General features: G+C 46.1%; 1 protein-coding gene across 1 annotated transcript in view; it reads left to right on the forward strand.

Moving 5' to 3' along the window:
- Positions 1-20283, forward strand: part of MTHFD1L (methylenetetrahydrofolate dehydrogenase (NADP+ dependent) 1 like) — a 187606-nt gene that overhangs the window by 11221 nt on the left and 156102 nt on the right. Inside the window, 4 exon segments of the mRNA XM_043592612.1 lie at positions 982-1106; positions 2974-3074; positions 5075-5211; positions 19034-19145. Coding sequence (XP_043448547.1) covers positions 982-1106; positions 2974-3074; positions 5075-5211; positions 19034-19145 — 475 coding nt within the window.

The following is a 20283-nucleotide window of genomic DNA, read 5'->3' on the forward strand; positions in this document are numbered from 1 at the left end:
TGTTTCCGGTCTTAGAACTGGTACAGTTGTAGGTGCTCAAAACATTCAACATGTGTTGAATGAATGAAAGATAAGTGAATAACTGAGACAAAATTTTCCTTCTCGTTGTTGTAGATCAAATAGCTTTGTCCTCTCTTACCAGGGTGGACATACCACGGTGACTTTTTGCTAGACAGTGAAACGGAAGGGGTAAACCAATACTCCTCGCAGTGAGACCCCTATCAATGAGCTGGTGTCTCTTTTTATTAGGAACAAATAATATTGTGAAATGAAATGCATCAGTATGTTCTCTCCTGGCATAAAATAAACAGAGAGGACAGAGCGTTGCTTATTAAAAGACCTACCTAGCCACTCGTTAGCTTTTACATCACCTTCCCAAACTGTACTTTGGTCTTTTTCGTAAATAGTGAGTTTCCTATAAAAGGGAGATTTCTCTGCTGAGAATGCATTGACCATAAGGCTTTGGAAATGCTTTCTGTGTGCCATTCAGGTCCAGAGAACCTGAGGGCCTCAGTGAGGGCTTCTTGGGAGTGACAGTAGGGAAGCTTTTGTTGAACGCATTGTGTTTGAAGTACAGGCTTGTCCGGGCCAGTTTGGAATGCCCTGAAACTCATGCTTCCTGGTCTCCCTGAAGGTTGGCAGTGTGTTTGGCTTAAGTGTAGTTGTGGACAGGGAATTATCTTTTGCCTATCTAAATGTTGTGAACTGTCGAGCTTTGGTTTGGTTTTATTTTGTTCTGTTCTGCCAGGAAGTAGCACAATAAGGGAGACTGAGAAGTCACTAAAATGCAGGCATGCTTCCTTTGAGCTTTTATACACATGGGAGAAAGAGAAACTAGATGTGATTCATTCTGCTTTACATCAAGTCTTCAACAAGGACTGAAAAAGGAACTACAACAGATGCATTTTTATGAATCGGTTCTTTTGTTGGCTCTTATTTTCGTAAAATTGATTTTAGGGGTTTTTTTTTTTTCCTCTGTAGATTATAGATGAAATCTTGAAGATTAATGAAGACACCCGAGTACATGGCCTTGCCCTTCAGATCTCCGAGAACTCATTTAGCAACAAAGTGCTCAATGCCTTGAAACCAGAAAAGGATGTGGATGGGTGAGAAAGTAGAAAAGAAAGCAATCCATTCTTACTGCTAAGCGAGTTTTTCTACTGAGATTTTTCTTTTTCTTTTAGTTCCACGGTTTCAACTATGTCAGTAATTAAGAGGTGCAAGAAATCCTTTAACTATTTCAGGGATTTGAGGGCTTTCTAAATTCCGTATAAGAAAGTTACACATTTTCGGGACACCTGGGTGGCTCAGTCAGTTAAGTGTCTGACTTCAGCTCAGGTCATGATCTCGCGGTTCGTGGGTTTGAGCCTCGCATCGGGCTCTGTGCTGACAGCTCGGAGCCTGGAGCCTGCTTCGGATTCTGTGTCTCCCTCTCTCTCTGTCCCTCCCCTGCTGACATTCTGTCTCTCTCTCTCTCTCTCTCTCAAAAATAAATAAACATTAAAAAAAAAAGTTACAGATTTTAGAAAATGCACATGTCCTTTTGTAGTGCTTGGGTGCCATTCTGGAAATAATGTCCTTAACACCATCATATTCATTTGGTAATTTCCTGCCTGACTTACAGAGTCCTTGGCCAGCCTTGTCTTCTAATGAGCTGTTCCTTGATAATTCTGCCAGACCAAAGAAACAACCCAGCGTCCTGAGTCCCCAGCAGGACCATATTCTCAGCCCCAGGTCATTTGAGAAAAGCAACACAAGCAGGTCATTTGAGAAAAGCAACACAAGCACTTTTATTCAGAACACAAGGTTTTACCTGAAATTAGAGCGGAAAACTACAAGTAGGTGGTGCACTAATATTTGTCTTTGACTCATGTCCCGGCGTGACATCAGCTTCAGGAGACAAGGAATACCGCCCATTCATGTGGGTCATCAGGACTCTGAGTCTTGGGGAATGAAAAGCTCATTTACCTATGTGGAAATAGGAAGTGTTTTGTACCCTGGCCAAAAAGAACATAATATATTCAGTGTTACGAAGTTGTGAGCAAATGAAAAGTTAGATTCCCAGTCCAGCTGACTTAAGGGAGCTGGATTGAGAGGCTCCCGCCTCGCCGACACACCCAGGCCTTTTCCGTTACTCCGGCCTCTGTGGGCACTCAGTCTGAGGATAGACCCAAACACAGGTTGCAAAGCTGTCCTGAAAATCTCTGACCCTGTATTAGACTAACTAGAAGGGAGAAGAAGCCCTCATCAATTCGAATGCATCCAGGACCCAAAGATATCAAAGTGTCATTTCAAATCTTTCCTTAAAAAGAAGAGAATTATGGGAACTTGTCTAAATGTCTCTTTCGTTAACTAGCCTTTATTGAGACCGTTGGTTTCGGCTAGATAGTTACGGACTCGCTAGTCCTGGATTTGAATGAGGAAGAGCACAAAAGTCATTGAAGGTACCTGGTCACTCATTTTTTCCCTTGACTTCTCAAGGAGATAAATACTGATGCTAAATGGGGATTGTGAATCCAAGTCTTGCTACGTTACCCCAGAGTTCTGGGGTTGGTCCTGGATTTTAATACTGATTGAGGTATACATTTCTTCAGGGGGAAAGTGGGCTCTACTATATGACCCTGGTATGCACACTTCAGAGCAGATTCCACGTAGTGCGTTGGACAGAGCTCCCTGGAGTTGGGCACAGCGAGGCCCTGCATGGCCTTATGCTGTGGTCCGGCGATCCAGGCAGAACCAGAATTCCCAAGGTCGTCCCCATCCCACAGGGACCACTTCAGAGTTTCCTGAGGGACTGCGCTAAGAAGCCAGTGGTCTTTATTCCTGCCCACTCTTTATTTCGACTTAATGATTTAATAGAGCCTGTCTATGAAACGTTGACTCGGATGTTATTTGGGATTAATACATGTGAGTTACAGATCAGTAAGTTTTGACCAAGTTTTGACTTCCAACTTCCCTTATTTTCAAATTCAGAGTAACAGATGTAAACCTGGGGAGGCTGGTCCGCGGGGACGCCCATGAGTGTTACGTCTCACCTGTGGCCAGAGCTGTAGTTGAACTTCTTGAAAAGTCAGGTATGGTTGCTCCTTCAGAAATGCCACTATTTCCTACGTATTGGTACTGGCTTGATTTTTTAATAAGCATTTGTTTCCGGAAGATTTTAATTGAAACATGGAAGTGATGTTCGATGTCAGCCCTTTCTCTCATCTTTTGGGAGCTATAAATGAGCGTGACAAATTTTTCTAACAAGATTAACTGTATTACAGTTTTAAAGAGAAACAGGTCAAGATGGGCGGCCTACTCGTAAACAGGTGTTCAGCTTCTCTCATGGAACAGAGTAACCACAATGAAAACTGTTCCAAGTGTCAGCTTCTCAAATCTGTCAGTGTATAGACTTAAATAAGACTTTTGTTTAATATTTAAACGAGGAAGCTGTGAGGTATAGTTCAGGGTATGGAAACCGTGATTGGGATTCATCAGTGAGCAATATCTCTTTTCAGTAATCAGTATTCAATTTCCATCATTCTCCCCTTGACCTTGCTTTTCTATGTCAGTAATGTAGAGAACGAATAATTTCTTTCTCTTGGTTATCAGATTTCATATACCTAAGGACTTGATTCCAGCTTGAGTGAAAAAGAGGAAGATGTCCCTTCTCCACATCCAAACATGCAACAATCAAACAAAAATTCCAAAATATTTAATATCCCAAATGTATAAAGAACTTATACAACTCAGTACCCAATAATAATAATAATTGATTAAAACATTAAAAATGTCGGAGTAGACATTTTTCCAAAGAAGACATACAGATGGCCAACAGACAGACACATGAAAAAGTGCTCAATATCATGGATCATCAGGGAAATGCTAATAAAAACCACAATGAGATATCACCTCACACCCAGAATGGCTAGACTCAAAAACAAAAGAAATAACAAGTATTGGTGAGGATGTGGAGAAAAAGGAACCCTCATGCACTATTGGTGGGAATACAAATTGGTATCGCCACTGTGGAAAACAATATGGCGGTTCCTCAAAAAATTAAGAGAAATACCACATGATCTAGTAATTCTATATGGTATTTGGTATTTGGTATTTGGTATTTACCCAAAGAAAGTGAAAACGCTAATGCACAAAGATACATGCACCCCTGTATTTATTGCAACATTATTGACAGTAGCCAAGATATGGAGGCAATCTAAGTATTCACTGATAGATGAGTGGGTAGAGAAGATACGGTATACATATGCAACGGAATATTACTCAGCTGTAAACAAGAATGAGATTTTGCCATTTGTGATAACATGGATGGACCTAGAGGGTATTATGCTAAATGAAGTAAGTCAGAGAAAGACAAATATCATATGATGTCACTTATTTGTGGTATCTAAAAAAAACTTAGAAAGCAGCAGCAGACCCATAGACCCAGAACAAACTGGTAGCTGGCCATGGGTAGGAGGGGGCAAAATGGGTGAAAGGGAGTGGGAGGAACAGGCTTCTAGTTATGGAATGAATAAGTCACAGGAATAAAAGGAACAGCATAGGAATATAGTCAGTGGTATTGAAATACCGGTGTATTGTGACAGATGGCTGCTGCACTTAATGGTGAGCGTAGAATGACATATAGTCACGTCACTGTGTTGTTTACCTAAAACTAATATAACACGGTGTGTCAACTATACTTCAATTTAAAAAAAAAAAAAACCCTCCAAAGTATACACTTTGTATACACAAAGTATACCCTATACAAAGTGTACACAAAGTATACACTATACAAAGTATAAAAGTTCTATTAGAAGATTAGCTTTTGATATATACCTTTAAGACAAGTAGCATTAAGCTAAGGTAACCCATGTAGACCCTGTTTTTCCATCCTGTGACTTATCAGGATGATGATTCTCTGTCACTCTACCGTAAAATTCACAAAGAGTAAATTATGACTGATAGGCATTGTAGGCTGCAGCTTGACGGAGATGGCCAAGTTTTAAAGGGTTCTTTTTCCTTCCACTAAAGCTGCGTGGGAGGAGGACTCTGAAGTTTTGATCATAATACTGGATTTCCATTTGGTGGGCAGGTGTCAACTTGGATGGAAAAAAGGTCTTGGTAATAGGAGCCCATGGGTCTTTGGAAGCCGCCCTGCAATGCCTGTTCCAGAGAAGAGGGTCCATGACAATGAGCTCCCAGTGGAAAACACCTCAGCTTCAAAGCAAGGTAAGCATCTTTCACGTGGGAAACAGAATTTTAAATGCTTCTACCAGGAAAGGGAAAGAACTAGAAATGTATGGCATAAACATTTAGCATAAGAAGCTAGAGAAAGAACAGAAAATCTCCAAGGATGAAAACAAAGAAGAGCAGAAGTTAATGAAATAGAAAAGCAATGTATGTGAGAGGTTACCAGCTGAGCCAAAAGTCAGTCCTCGGAAGAGTCTAGTAAAACGGAAACACCACTAGCCAAAATAACGGAAACAAAAAGAGAACACCAGCAATATTAGAAAACAAAGGGACATAACCGCAGAAGAAAAATGATTTTCTAAAAAGGAAGCTATGGACAATTTTATACGGGTAAATTTGAACATATGCATGAAATGAGAACTTCTAAAAAATGTAGCTTACCGGGGCACCTGGGTGGCTCAGTCGGTTAAGCGTCCGACTTCAGCTTGGGTCATGATCTCGTCATTCATGAGTTCGGGCCCCGCGTCAGGCTCTGTGCTGACAGCTCAGGGCCTGGAGCCTTGCTTTGGATTCTGTGTCTCCCTCTCTCTCTGCCCCTCCGCCGCTCACGCTCTGTCTCTCTCTCTCTCTCTCAAAAATAAATAAACATTAAAAAATTTTTTTTTGAAAATGTAGCTTACAAAATGAATTTAAGTTAAATCAGTTAGACTTACATATATTAAAGACATTGAATCAGTCTACCCACCAAACATGCAAACAAAACAGGCCATCAGTCATGTTACAAATGAGTTCTACTGCCATCAAAGAACAGGTCATAATCTTTTTTATAGAGTAAAAACAGAACACTTCCTAACCCATTTTATGAGTGCCCAAACGAGGACAGGATGCTAAAGGACAAGTATGGGCCAATTTCATCTGTGAACATAGTTAAAAGAATCATCATCAAAATGTTAACAACTGAATCCAACACCAGGCTAGGGTTCTCATAGGATTGCAAGCGTAGTTTAAGATCAGAAAAATCCATTAAAATCTATGAACATAATTTACCATATTATCAGATTAAAAACTATACTGTCGCCATAGTAGATACAGAAAAGTCATTTGGCAAAATCTAGTCTCCATTATGATTTTTTTCCTAAAAAAACCTTTTAGTCTAGGAAGTTAAAGGAATTCTTTAACCCCATAAAACACCTGAAAAGTTAGAGCAAATAGATTTAATGGTGATATTAGAAACGTTCCTTTAGAAATAGGAAAGATATAAGGGTGCCTGTTCTCAGCACTCCTCCTCAGCACTATATGGGAATTACTAGACCGTGCCTTGATATGAAGAAAGGAAGAATTTATAATGATTGGAAAGGAAGACACGAGACTGTCCTAGATCCTAGATGGTAGGATTACCTACATAAAAAGCCCAAAAGAATCTATAAGACAACATGAGAATGAAAAAGAGTCCACTTGGGTGTCTGGGTATGAGATCAACATGCAAAAAACCAATTGCATTTCTACCCAGCACACCCATAGTTAAAAAATGAATTTCTTTAAAAATTATCTATTTTGAGAGAGCGCACCTGTGCTCAAGCAGGGGAGGAACAAAGACAGGGAGAGAGAATCCCAAGCAGGCTCCATGCTGTCAGCGCAGAGCCCCATGTGGGGCTCCATCTCCCAAACTATGAGATCGTGACCTGCGCTTGGAATCAAGAGTGGGATGCTAAACCGACTGAGACACCCAGGCGCCCGCCTTATACCATTCTTTTACATTTTCATGGCTGAAACGGTTAATAAAGTTCATAATTTCAAAATATGACCCTGAATTTAACAAATTTCAAGCAAAATGAAGTTACATTAAAAGCGTATTGGGGCGCCTGGGTGGCTCAGTCGGTTAAGCGGCCGACTTCGGCTCAGGTCAAGATCTCGCGGTCCGTGAGTTCGAGCCCCGCGTCGGGCTCTGTGCTGACAGCTCAGAGCCTGGAGCCTGTTTCGGATTCTGTGTCTCCCTCTCTCTAACCGTCCCCTGTTCATGCTGTGTCTCTCTGTCTCAAAAATAATAAAACATTAAAAAAAAAATAGTAAAAAAAAAATAGTAAAAAAAAAAAAAGCATATTAAGTACAGGGGCGCCTGGATGGCTAAGCTGGTCAAGCGTCCAACTCTTGGTTTCAGTTCAAGTCATGATCTCACAGTTCGTTAGATCGAGCCCCACATTAGGCTCTTGTGCTGACAGCTCAGAGCCTGCTTGGAATTCTCTCTCTCCCTCTCTCTCCACCCGTACCCCGCTCTCTCTCTCTCTCAAAAATAAACTTTTTTTTTTTTTCTTAAGTGTATTAGGTACAATAAAGTACCGCGGAACATCAAAAACACATGTTCCTCATGTTGCCGCAGGAGAACAGAAAGGAGCAGGTTGTGGTGCTGCCCAGGGAAGGCAGGTGTCTCCACCTAGAAGGGTATATTTGAGTGGCAGGTGGATCTAATATATTTTAAGACCGCTCGGGAACGTCTTGCCCTTGAGCTCAAACGCACGTGCCTTTTTAGTGGTCACCACACGGTGGCAGCCTACTCAAGAAAATTCAAGGGCAAGGTTGTGCAACGCAGAGCCTAGAATTTTTGATCTGGAAGCTTAGTGAAAGAGGAAAACAAACCCTGCTCTGAACTGAACAGCTGTGGTGAAAAAGAGAAAAATACCTTCACTGGCAACTGAATGTTTTCACAGCTGTCACAGAGACTTTGCTAGTTGTATCTGTGTTTTTGTAAAACAAAGACATCTTTCAAAGTACTTTTTTTTTATTATGGAAATAAATCACCTTGACTCTTCTTTGGGATAAATCTCATTTTAACTTTGAGAACGATTAAGTGGCTTTACTCTCTAGAGATTCTAGAAATTGGGTAACTTTCCTGTTTTCAGATACCCAAGAAGGTTCTCTTAAAAGTTCACGTTGCACACACATTCTGTTTCCTGAGGCCTCGGTATTTGTAACCGCACCACCGTGGCTCATAGAGACTGTAGACTTTCTCTTTATTGCTTCGTCTGTTTTTGTTTTTGTTTTTTAAGGTTTATTTTTGAGAGAGAGAGAGAGAGGCAGACTGCAAGCGAGAGACGGGCAGAGAGAGAGGGAGACACAGAATCCAATGCAGGCTCCAGGCTCTACCCAGAGCCCGACGCGGGGCTCGAACTCACTGCGAGATCATGACCTGAGCCAAAGTCGGGCGCTTAACTGACTGAGCCACCCGGGCGCCCGATTGCTTCATTTTTGTAGCCAAAAATATGGAAAGGAATTTTCAGGGCTCCTCATACTCTTTGTCTGCGAAATGCATTTGGTCTCTGGAATTTGGCCCCCCTGTACCTGGCGTACTTACTTCCTGTCCCACCAGGAGGTAGAGCCTTTACCTTTCCATTTTTCATGCCAGCAGCCAGCACTTCAATACCAGCTACCTCCCCGCTGATATGCCTCCACGCTTCTGCCCGACATTTGACTTTTCCCTCTTCCTATATTTGATTTCTAAAACACAGGCCATTGCTGGGCCTTGTTGCTGAGGGTCAGCCGACGTCTGTAGACCACAGTGGTAGCAGCTCATGAGGTCCCGAGGGCATCCTGGCACGGGTTGGCATCCTGGGGGCACCTGCCCGGGACAGGGTGTGTCCACCCTTGCTGCGCCTTAGAAAACCTTCACGGTGAAAAACGTTGAAGATGTAACAACAGATTGGGATCTCTGTTTTCTAATTTTATTAGGAGCGAATAACTGGTCCAATGTAAGATTACAGTGCTTTCAGATTCTCCTTATCAGCAGTGACAAGTGTTGCGGAAAGAAAAGGGGAAGCAAAGGATTATGGCCATTCGGTGGAAGGAAGTCATCTTTGCAAAGCATTTCTTCTAGGCTTGTTTGTACCTGACACGGAACGAGACACCCCCCACCCCCCACCCCCGTTGGCTGTCTGGTTGGGGCTTTCCATCCTGAGAGGTTTGGGGATCAGGAGGTAACCGTGAAACGTAAGAATCCTGTCTCCCCCCTCCTACACTCCGAAGTCTTTCAAGGTGGGGATTACCTACAACCAATCCTACCATGACCAGCAGGGACTACCTTTGAGGGTTTAGAATCAGACACAACATTTGTGTTCTGGCTAAGCAGTAGGACATAGGCTTTGGTGACAAACAGCTGTGGGTTCACGCCTTAGTTGTTGCTTAACTTTTCTGAGCCTTGTGTCTTCATGTGTAGAATGGGAGTTATAATTTCCCCTACCCGCTGGGGAAATTTGGTCATATACGTTGGCTTAGGACAGAACTTGGCACCTATGAGCATCCACATTAATGGTTTGGCTACTGTTAAAGGCGAGTCAGGAAACACACTGGCAAGTTTCACAATGTGGAAAGGCCGCTGGGTCAGTTAAATCATAAGGAGATAAGCCGATAAAATAGTGGCATCTAGGTCCCTCATTGGAAGCCCAGTAGATGTGCTTCCAGCGTATGGCTGGCAGGAGGGAGTCGCTCTGTGGAGCCTCCCGGCAACATTTGAAGGTGGAGGGGATGAGGGGCGCCTGGGGGGCTCAGTCGGTTGGGCGGCCGACTTCGCCTCAGGTCGTGATCTCACAGCTCGAAGGCTCGTGAGTTCGAGCCCCGCGTCGGGCTCTCTGCTGATGGCTCAGAGCTGGATTCTGTGTCTCCCTCTCTCTTTGCCTTCCCCCGCTCTCTCTCTGTCTGTCTCTCTCTCAAAAAGTAAACATTCGGAAAAGAAAAAATGAAGGTGGAGGGGATGAAACCACAGCCAGACTAAGAGACAGTGTCTTGACCTATCCGGGCTCACCCCCAGTCTTCACTGGGAATAGTCTCAACTTTGAGTTATTTTTTAAATTTTTTTTTTCAACATTTTTATTTATTTTTGGGACAGAGAGAGACAGAGCATGAACGGGGGAGGGGCAGAGAGAGAGGGAGACACAGAATCGGAAACAGGCTCCAGGCTCTGAGCCATCAGCCCAGAGCCCGACGCGGGGCTCGAACTCCCAGACCGTGAGATCGTGACCTGGCTGAAGTCGGACGCTTAACCGACTGCGCCACCCAGGCGCCCCTCAACTTTGAGTTATGTAACAGCCTTTGCTCCATGGCTGTGGACCTCTTCCTTCCCATGAATTCTGCGTTACTCGGAAGCCACTTTGCTTCAAGTTATCTTTGGTGGGGGTTCCTCGTTTATTAATTACTTCTTACAGGAATACTATTCCTTCCTACAATGTCGAGGCATGGTTACGCAGAATTACTGAAATAGAAATGGATTCTGCCGACGCGTAAGATCTCTGTGGAGCCTGAGCGTGAAGCATTGAGATTTGCCTTTTTAGAGTTTTGTGGAAAATGGAGTCGACTGCTGTGTTTTGTAGCTTTATCGCTGGTGCCCACCAGAGCGCATCACTGAAAAATAAGAATGAGTTTCCCACTTTGTTTCAAGCGTCCCTTCTGGGCTTTGCAACGTTATGCATTTGCATGTGGGAGAGGGGAAGAATGTCTGGGCATTTGTCCAAATGAGCCGCGTGCTATGGAGCATCGGACGTCAGTAAGCCAAAGCACTGGGCGTGATGTCTTTGGGTAGGGCTAAGGAATCGCCCTCCTTCCTCCGCCCAGACTTAGACGCCCCACTCAGCTTCCCAAGCCCCTGGAGTGGAATGACTCCCCGATGTGGGGACTGGACGGAGCCCCCCACCCAGCGAGAACGGGCTTATCTCTCCCTCACCCTGATGAGTTCACCCTGATGCCAAAAGCAATTTGAAGTGAGACGATGTTCGGCATTTAGTATTTATGAGTCGGAGTGGTACCCCTCTCCAGGGAAGCGAAGTCGACAGGCCCTCTGGGGCTGTGTGTGCACACCCCCTTAACTCACACTGCTAGTGGGAGAGCCTCCTGAATTTGTGGTCAGACACAGCTGGGGGACGGGGGTGAAATGGCCTCCAGCTGTGAGAAATCGGGTCGATCCCAGCTGTGTGTATAAGAAAGAACCCAGAAATAAGAGAACCGTTTTTATTTTGTTTTTCTCAGAGGATCTCGTTTCTCCTCCTCCTGCGCACGGAGACCCTCAAAACGAGTACTGACACAAGAAGGGAAAAATACAAGGTTTTCCCCATTTGAAGGATCAAAGTGTGTCATTTCTTTGAGCAAAGCTAAATGATCACAAAGTCGTTTCCAGTTTACATTCACTGCGTGGCATGGCTCATAAAAGGCTTTTAAAAGTGGTTTGGAAAATTCTGAATAACTCTGTATGGTACAGATGAAATCTTAAACAAAAAAAAACAAAACAAAACCAAAAACCCTTGTCTCCAAGGATTGGAAGAAAACCCTAGCTTTTAAACTGGGTGAGATTAGCGAGGTACGTGGTTGGGTTTTTAAAATGTATCTTAGTTTTTAACGCATTCGGCTTTTAAGCCCTGCAGGAAATAAAACAGAATCGTTACGAACCAAAAATACAGCAATACTGGTTTTCCCGGAGATCCTCGCTTCTTCCTAGGGCTTGGAGTTAATGTCAAGGGTCCCATCGTTTCTACCTGGAGGACTCAGTCTTGCATGTCTTGCAGGGCATGTCTAGCGATCAAGTACTCCAGCTTTTGTTAACATGCACCTGCCAGTTCTCCCTTGCTGTTGCACTACCTTGTCGCCGGGTGCCGAACTCTCAGTTCCCAGATTTTTTATTTCCCGTGCTTTATGCATGTCACCCCACTGTCTCCCGGCCTTCAGGGGGTCTGGTGAGGATAATAGCTGCTTGTAACATTCACAGGAGAGGCTACACTTGAGCTGGACCTGGGGTAAACGGCGGTAACGACGGCTCACACCGGTTGAGTTCGTGAGTGCCGTGAGCCAGGGGCAGGGCTTTGCTGTCGCCGTGATTCTGCAGGTGCCCTGCCTGTGGGACCCCCATGCCCCCCACATCACGGCTGAGGAAGCTGAGACTTTTTGTAACGGGGGAGGTGGCACTACAGCTTAATTTTTTTTTTTTTTTAAGTTTATTTGGAGAGAGAGAAAGTGGGCGTGGCGGGGCGGAGGGAGAGGGAGAGAATCCCAAGCAGGCTCCGCACTGTTGGCGTGGGCTCGAACCCACAAGCTGTGAGATCACAGCCTGGGCCAAAGTCAGACGCTTAACCGACCGAGCCACCCAGGCGCCCCCAGCCTGAATTTTGAGCCACTGTCCCGAGTGGTCTCTTATTCCAGACAATCACAAAACCCAGTCTTTAAAAGTCCCTTTAACGTTTAATCATTTACACCTAAAAGTATCTGATAGCTCAGATGGGGAACTTCAGGGAGACCAAGGCCCAAGACGTTAGACTGGCCATGAGTTCACTATTGTTTTATTCCAACAGTTTAGAATCCCATAGACATCCTTTAAAAAAATGTTTTTCATGTTTATTCATTTTTGAGAGAGAGAGAGACAGAGCACGAACGGGGGAGGGGCAGAGAGAGAGGGAGACACAGAATCGGAAGCAGGCTCCAGGCTCTGAGCCATCAGCCCAGAGCCTGACGCGGGGCTTGAACTCGCAGACCGTGAGATCGTGACCTGAGCCAGAGTCGGAGACTTAACCGACTGGGCCACCCAGGCTCCCCTCCACAGACATCATTTAGGAGAGGAAGCAGAGGGAGACCGAGTGCCATTCTGGCCCTGAGGCACTGGGCTTGTCACCTGCCCTCCAGGGACGCTGTGGGCGCCCTGGTCACATGGGTGGGCACGCAGGACTGCACATCCACATGCGTCCCTCTTCTCCCCCACCAGATACGGGCTTCTGTCCCCAATCTCAGGGCACCACACATCTTGTGCCAAGCAAATACCAAGGCTATTCAGCAGGAACGTGTGACTAAGCGACCCGAGTCATGTAGGCCTCTGAGGGCTCCTTGACAGATTTCTCCATGTTCGTGGACTGAAAATGCCTTTCGATGTCAGCTCCCATTCTCACCCTTGCTACTCCCTGATCGTTGCCACCCAACCAAGAGGTGAGGGGGACGTTTGTTTGAGAGTCCCCAAATCAGGCCGATTATATTCGGCAGGATTGAGGAAAGGATTTGTGAGAGAATCCGGAGGAACTGAGGGGCACGCAGTCCCAGGAGTCACGTCCAGGGAGCCTTAGTCACACATAGCACGCACTGGATACGGCACAGAAGAAGGGCTCCACGCTGTGTCCCGTGGACAACAGGCCAGTGACCGCACCTCCAGTCCAGCCAGTGTCATCCCTGTTGGCCCTTCTGCACCTTGCCAGACCCAAGCTCCGCCTCGTTCCCCCTTCTCCCCCAGCGTAAATGCTACGTGAGGAACCAAAATGTAATTTAAGGAATTAGGTTACTTTCGTCGGTAGCTTTTAAACCTAACCCCCCTCTAATAAATAAAGCGCCTTACGTTTGGGTAAAGATCTAGTTCTCAAAGCCTTTTCCCGCACGATCTCGTTCACGTTACACCTGAAAACGCAGCGCGGGAGCCTGTGCACCGAGGGGGAGCGGGGTCTGCCCTCGAGTCGAGGCCTCGTAGCTCCGCCGAGCCGTGCTCCCGCCGCCCCTCGGTCCCCTCCCGTCGAGGGCGACTCCTTCACTTTTCAGAGGTGGTGACCGAGGCCTGAAGAGTTACTTGGAGGAGGTGGAAAGCAAAACTGTGCTGATGCGTCATCCGGGGTTCCGAAGCGGAAAGTACAAACGTGTCAGGAGATGAAAAGGCAGATCTCCCACGGCTCTAGCCACTGGCATCAGCCTGGACAGGCCGTAGCTATTTAGGTATGGGGTTGACGACGGAAGCGTACGTCGGGGCCGTCCTGCCTCTGGGAAGCCTGGCCGGTTTAGTGTCACTCTGGGAACCGTAACTTGGGCATTCGCTCATCTTTGTGCCGCACGGTTCTGAGCCTTTGTCATAATTAAGTTTTCTCTCACCCCACCTACAAACACGCAGCTCTCTCTCTGTGTCTCCTTTTTAGCCATCCTTTTTGACTTTATGGCCAGAATACGAGGAAGGGAACTATTTTCGATAAGTCATTCAAAGCTCACCCATCGCTAGCTATGCGGTTGTGCTTTCCTCTTACCGTGTGTTATGACCCGTGTGCGCGTCCCGTGCACTTGAAGAGGGAGTTACTGTCTTTTAGACGTTCCAAGTCAAAGTAGCTTATGAATAAACGGGGACTGTGCTCATGAAACACTCGGCCTTAACGAAGTCTCCGTGTGCAGGGAATACACTTGACCCAAAAGGCAGGAGTTTACCAGGCTCCTGCCCATTTCTATAGGAATGTCACTGATGGATTCCTAATTGCCAAAAATGGATTTTTTTGCTTTTAGTTTGTTTGGCCACTGGGCATCATTCAGACCTGTCGACCAGGCCCTTTCCCCTGCGCCTACATGACTCCCCCATTCTTCCTACCTTCTGGGCCACACCAGTCACCATCGTTTCTCTCACCCTTGAAGATGAACACTCCCAGGAATGTACTCAAGGCCCCTTTCCTTCCCACCCTCCCTGTTTCTCCCAGATCCCCGCGTTTCTGGGTTTACCCGTATCTGATGCTGATGAATCCCGGCCTACCTCCCCTCCTCCCTGACCATCCTGAGTTCCGAGTCCGTGCGTCCAGCTTCCTACCAAATGTCTCCTCTCGCATGTCTCCCTCCCACTCCCTCCGGCCCATTCTCAACCCAGCATCCAGCGTAATCTCCCTAAAACACATCCGATGGTGTGAGCACAACCAAAGTAGCCCAGTCTGACCACTCCTTGTCAGTAGCAAGAGAGGGCCAGCAACGTTGGGAATTTGACATTTATAGGAAGAAAGTGACATCTCATTTAAAAAAAAAAAAAACAAAAACAAAACCTCGGGGAGGGGGTCGCCTGGGTGGTTCAGTTGGTTGGGAATCCAACTTCAGCTCAGGGCACGATCTCATGGTTCGTGGGTTCGAGCCCCGCGTCGGGCTCTGTGCTGACAGCTCGGAGCCTGGAGCCTGCTTCGGATTCTGTGTTTCCCTCTCTCTCTGTCCCTCTCCTCCTGTATGTGTTTCTCTCTCTCTCTCTCTCTCAAAAATAAACAAACATTAAAGAAAAATTTTTTAAGAGACCTCAGGTGCCTGGGTGGCTCAGTCAGTTGAGCATCTGACTTTTGATTTCACCTCAGGTCATGATCCCAGGGTCGTGGGATCAAGCCCCCACGTCGGGCTCCCACAGTGTGTTGAGCCTGCTTGGCTGCCTGGGATTCTCTCTCTCTCTTCCTCTCCTTTGCACCTCTCTCTCTCTTTCTCTCAAAAAAAAAAAAAAAAAAAAAAACCCAAAACAAAACACTAAGTCTTTTTAGGACTTTGCCATGAGATAGTCAAGGAGTCTCTGTGCCACATGAAATTTCACGGACACTTCTCATTACAAAGCACTGGAAAGAATGTGCTGTGGGACGTTTGCTCTCTAAAGCCACTTAACCAGGGTCGCACAAACCACAATGTGTCCCAGTTCATTGAAAGTGGAAGAACAAGTTCAAGCCACCCTTCCCTCAAGACCCCTCTCTGTATTGTGTGTGATACCTGCCCAGCTCATGTGCAAAGACGGATCAGGGATGCCCATGCCTGTGTGGACAACATAAGTAGAAATGAAATGTTTAATTGTTTCTTTTTCGTATCCCAGTGGTTTGCCCTGTTCCCCTCCATCCTGTAGATCCTAGTTGTAAAATCTTGTAGGCAGGATTTTTATTTTCAGGTCCTCAGTGACCTCAGTCATTGTCTGCCCCAAACAGCACTTGAGAGATGGCTAGTGAGTAAGTATTTTCGCTAAGGAATCCTGGACCTTCTTCATTCTCGTAAGCAATTGTAACTTCAGAAGCACATCTTTGCTGGAGAAAGGACCTATTGATTTTTTTTTTTTAATTTTTATTTTTTTGAACTTTGTTTTCTGAACTGTGTTGATCACTTGAAGAATATAGAAACAGGTTTTATGGGTCTCAGGTGATCACGATTCATCAAAACCTATCCACCTTTTTTTTTTTAAGCATCCCAGCTTTCTGTATATATACATACCTCATACCTCAGATTCCCACATGTGCCCTCTCAGAACACATCAATAGTGGAAGATAAATTCTGTCTTCTAGCCAACAGGGTGGGGCTGTAATTTCTATAGTTTGAATTTTAAAATACATTTTTTTTTTGCTAAATACAAAATCATGATGTCCCTTAGAACCTTGCAGATCATATCTGTCCTCTGTCCTCCTCTCTCCATTTTCTGATGCTTGCCCCCCCGCTCTTAAAAACCAATGACGTAGAGAAAAAGAATTTTCGTGATATCTCGACTCTACGTGACTCCCACATACTCCACGTTAAACGTCAGCATATCTGTGTCTTACTATTGTTTGAACATTTGGTCTTCCGCCTGGGGAGTGGGCAGTACTCTGTAAGCAGCTTCTATGTCAAACCTCAGCAGAGAAAGCAATATTTTGTTAAGAGGCAGAGTTGCAAGCCAGGCTTTGGCCAGGGTCTTTCCCATTTGGGAGGAGGAAAGTGGAAACAGCCAGCGAGACGATAATTCTCCTTGAATTCTTCAGCTCATTAAAATCTTTGCTGGTCCTCAGTGGGTTATGTATTGATTTAAGCATCTAGCAGTTTTCCTTTCCAGAAAGAATTAACATCTCCAATGTGATCATTACTGATGGCGGAGATTTTTGTCTTTTCTCTGTGGGAGTAACTGTCGTCCAGTTACTTATTAGCACAGCGCACTTTGGCGTTGTATTTAAATACGGAGTGGAGGGGTCGGCATGAGATTCGTGAGATTTATAGGTAATGAAAAGAACAGGTTGTATCAAAGATACCACGTGGAGGAAACTAAGTGTTCTTAGGGGACTCGTGATCCTTGGCTTTTTCCAAAACGAACGTTTCAGCCCGTATATATTAACTTCCTTTTTATAGAAGTTTTAACATGTTCTGTTTTTGCTGCTATTGTGCATGAAAATGTAGCAAGATGGCGTTTCTTATCTGCTGGTCATTTCCAACAGGCATGAAGCATTTGAGTTTCTCTGGGGGCTTTACTGTGGTTGAGTATCTGCAGTGATAGAAGAACATGAAGAAGTGCATTTTTTTTTTTATTCCAGTAAAATCCCCTTTCCATAAGAACGCTTTTTGCCCCTGAATATAACATCAGCCAAGAATCTAGCTGCTTTTCATTCAGATCTATCTACGGAGAACATGTGACATTAACACCCTAGAGTTCGTTCCGTTTCACAGTGTTGTGTCCCCGCAGCATAAGAAAATGGTGGCTGTTTTAGTAGGGACTTCTCTTCTTTTTAACGTGATTGATTTGGTCATTATACTTGGACACGATTTCAGTGCAGGCTTCTTCCTGGACCTCCATGAGGTTCGTACTGAAGAGCAGTGAGCCCTGTGTGACTGTTAACCCCCTTTCCCCGATTGGCACGATCAGATTGCTCCGATGTTCCCGGGATGTCACTTTTAAAGGTTGGCTTTATCGGCTCTTTGAAAAGACGTGCCATTTAAGTTGTTACCGTGTCCCTCCTCTGTCAAGGGAGCTTGGCGCTGTTCTAGATCCTGGCTTTCTCCTTCACAAACCAAGGAGGACTGTCATGGATTTTCCTCCCCTCGCTGCCATCTCTTGTCCCGAGATTTCTAAGAGACGTTAGCCGAGGCAGCCTCTTGCCCAAACTGTGTTGCAGACTTTTAGGCTGAGCTGCTGGCTGGGTGGGTCCCCGAGCCCTTCAGCAACCAGCCTGTCCATGCTGAGAATGGATGAGGGCGCACGGAAGCACGTTCATTTCCGGGGACTTTGGGCAGTGGGAGTGGCAACGGGGCAGTTTCTGTGTTTTCATCTCGACCTCCTCTGGCTGATTCTAAAGAGTCTGCAGTCCTTTGCAGGGCACAGAAGCCTGTGGAAAGAGCAACGAAGGAAGGAAAGCGGCGTGGGAGATCAGAGGGCTGCAGCGTCCCCTTTCTCCCCCATTGAGTGTCCAAGACTGGCTCCTCTGGGAAACCAGAGAGGTGCTCACACCCTCAGAACCTCCATTTCCTTGTCTCTTAAATGGGTATAACACCAACCCACATCGCTGACACGTGTAGCCATAGTTCTTTTCCCCCACCGGGGTCTCAGATTTGTCCCTGGCCTTGCACCCTCCTTAGGAATCCAGTTTGCGATCGTCGGTTTAGTTGGGGACGGGGTCATCCTTTGGTTGAGGTCAGAGCCAGTCGCTTCCCTTGTTTCTAGGTGTCCCCTTCCTACCAGACAAGTCACTCCACCACCGTGTTATCAAAATCGGACGGGACGGATATGATGAATGTGTTTTGTAGTAATAGTCGAATTCCTTTCCTTTCTCTCAAAAAAAAAAAAAAAAAAAGGAAAGAAAGAAAGCAAAGAGCAGTTTGACAGGAGACTAAGCAGAGCCTCAAGGAAAATGAGATTCTTTCTTGAGCTCTTGACAACCCTCCCGTAGATCCAGTAAAAGTTCCATATGGGTCTAATTTTGAGTGTGCAGTTGTACAGGCCAGCGGGCCCCCCGAACTGGCCAGATCTTCCAAGAGGCTTCCCTACGTGCCCCCCCCCCCACCCCGTGCACCTTTCAGTCTCTGCTTCCATTGAATGGTTTTCTCGGCCCCATCATTTTTCTCAGTATTGCAGTCAGTGCTGAAAACGTGGACGATGACATTGCGCACAACGTTCACGCCGAACTGACTGCCCGGAAGAACTTCTACCCCCTTTGCTTTGTAGGATATGATGGTCACGTCCTGTGCCGATCTGTGCTGTGTTCGTACCTCAGTGAAGCGATTCTGTCCCTGTTAACTGGCATGGCGCTGACCTCCGGATGCATGTCAGTTCCCTATCGCGTTGAAGTCCATTGACACACATCGCCAGTCCTGTGTCTCTGCCACAGGTTAAAACCCGTGCGGTGTTTTTTCTGTTTCTCTCCAGCTTCACGAGGCTGATATCGCGGTCGTAGGCTCTCCCAAGCCAGAAGACATTCCCCTTTCGTGGATACAACCAGGAACTACAGTTCTCAACTGTTCCCATGACTTCCTATCAGGTGGGTCGATGTCTTAACCTTGGTGTTGGGCCATGGATGAAGACAGAGAAGAGTGTGAGAGAAACGTGTAAACTTATTCAGAGGAGAGGACGTTCCCTGAAGGGTTGGTCACCGTCAACATCCGTACACAGGAGAGGAAACTTCGACTGTTGATGTGCCTGCCTTTTGGGTTACGTGATACTGAAACTGTGTTGTCGGGCAAAAAGAAGCCTAGAGGCCAAGGGCAGTAGCTCTCCCCCGTGCCCCTGGAGAGACGTGCCCCTGTTGGCCTCTACATCTGAGCAGTCCAGGCAGTAGTAACCTGAAGTAGATCGTGTGTATGCATGTGAAATAAACTAGAAATAGTGGTTTTTAGTCTTTGACCACGAAGTGGGATCCGTTCTCCCAAAGAAATCTTACATGAACTTCAACAGGTAAGAGCAGCTGAAAATAGTTGCTGGGAGGGATGAGAATGGAGACCAGTGCTTGTGTCTCCCTGATTTCCCCTTGCGGTGACCCCTCAGGCACTTCCTGGGAGCCCCAGAGGCACCTCAGAGCAGTGTGAAAGTCACCATCAGAAACTGGTGGTCCGGGGCACCCGGATGGCTCAGCAAATGACTTCGGCTCAGGTCATGATCTTGCGGTCCGTGGGTTCGAGCCCCACATCAGGCTCTGTGCTGACAGCTTGGGGCCTGGAGCCTGCTTTGGATCGTGTCTCCATTTCTCTCTCTCTCCCTCTCTCTCTCTCTCTTTATCCCTCTCTCCCTCTCTCTCTCTCGTTTTCAAAAATAAATAAAACATTAAACTAAAAAAGAAACAGAGGTGGTCTTAGGGTGTATTTCACCACAGGATCCAGGAATGCCTTTGACCACACCAGACCCACCTTGAGAGAATCTCAAGCTGTGCCCACACCAGGTCATCCAGTCGAAGGGCTGGTTACGAGCAAGCCCAGAGGCATACATTTTTCTCATTCACGGAAGGACCCTCTGAGGCTAAGAAAGTTTTGCACCATACCTCGTCCACTTTTTCAAGTCCCTGAGTAACATGTGTGTGCAGATGTCAGCGTTGGCGAGGTCTATGGTGAGCAGGCCTGGAGCATAGCGTTTTTCCCCCAAAGATGGTCAGAATTGGAGCCAAAGTGGGTGGAGGCCTCTCCCCT

The sequence above is a fragment of the Prionailurus bengalensis genome, chromosome B2, assembly GCF_016509475.1.
Source record: "Prionailurus bengalensis isolate Pbe53 chromosome B2, Fcat_Pben_1.1_paternal_pri, whole genome shotgun sequence".
In the NCBI taxonomy this organism is placed as follows: Eukaryota; Metazoa; Chordata; class Mammalia; order Carnivora; family Felidae; genus Prionailurus; species Prionailurus bengalensis.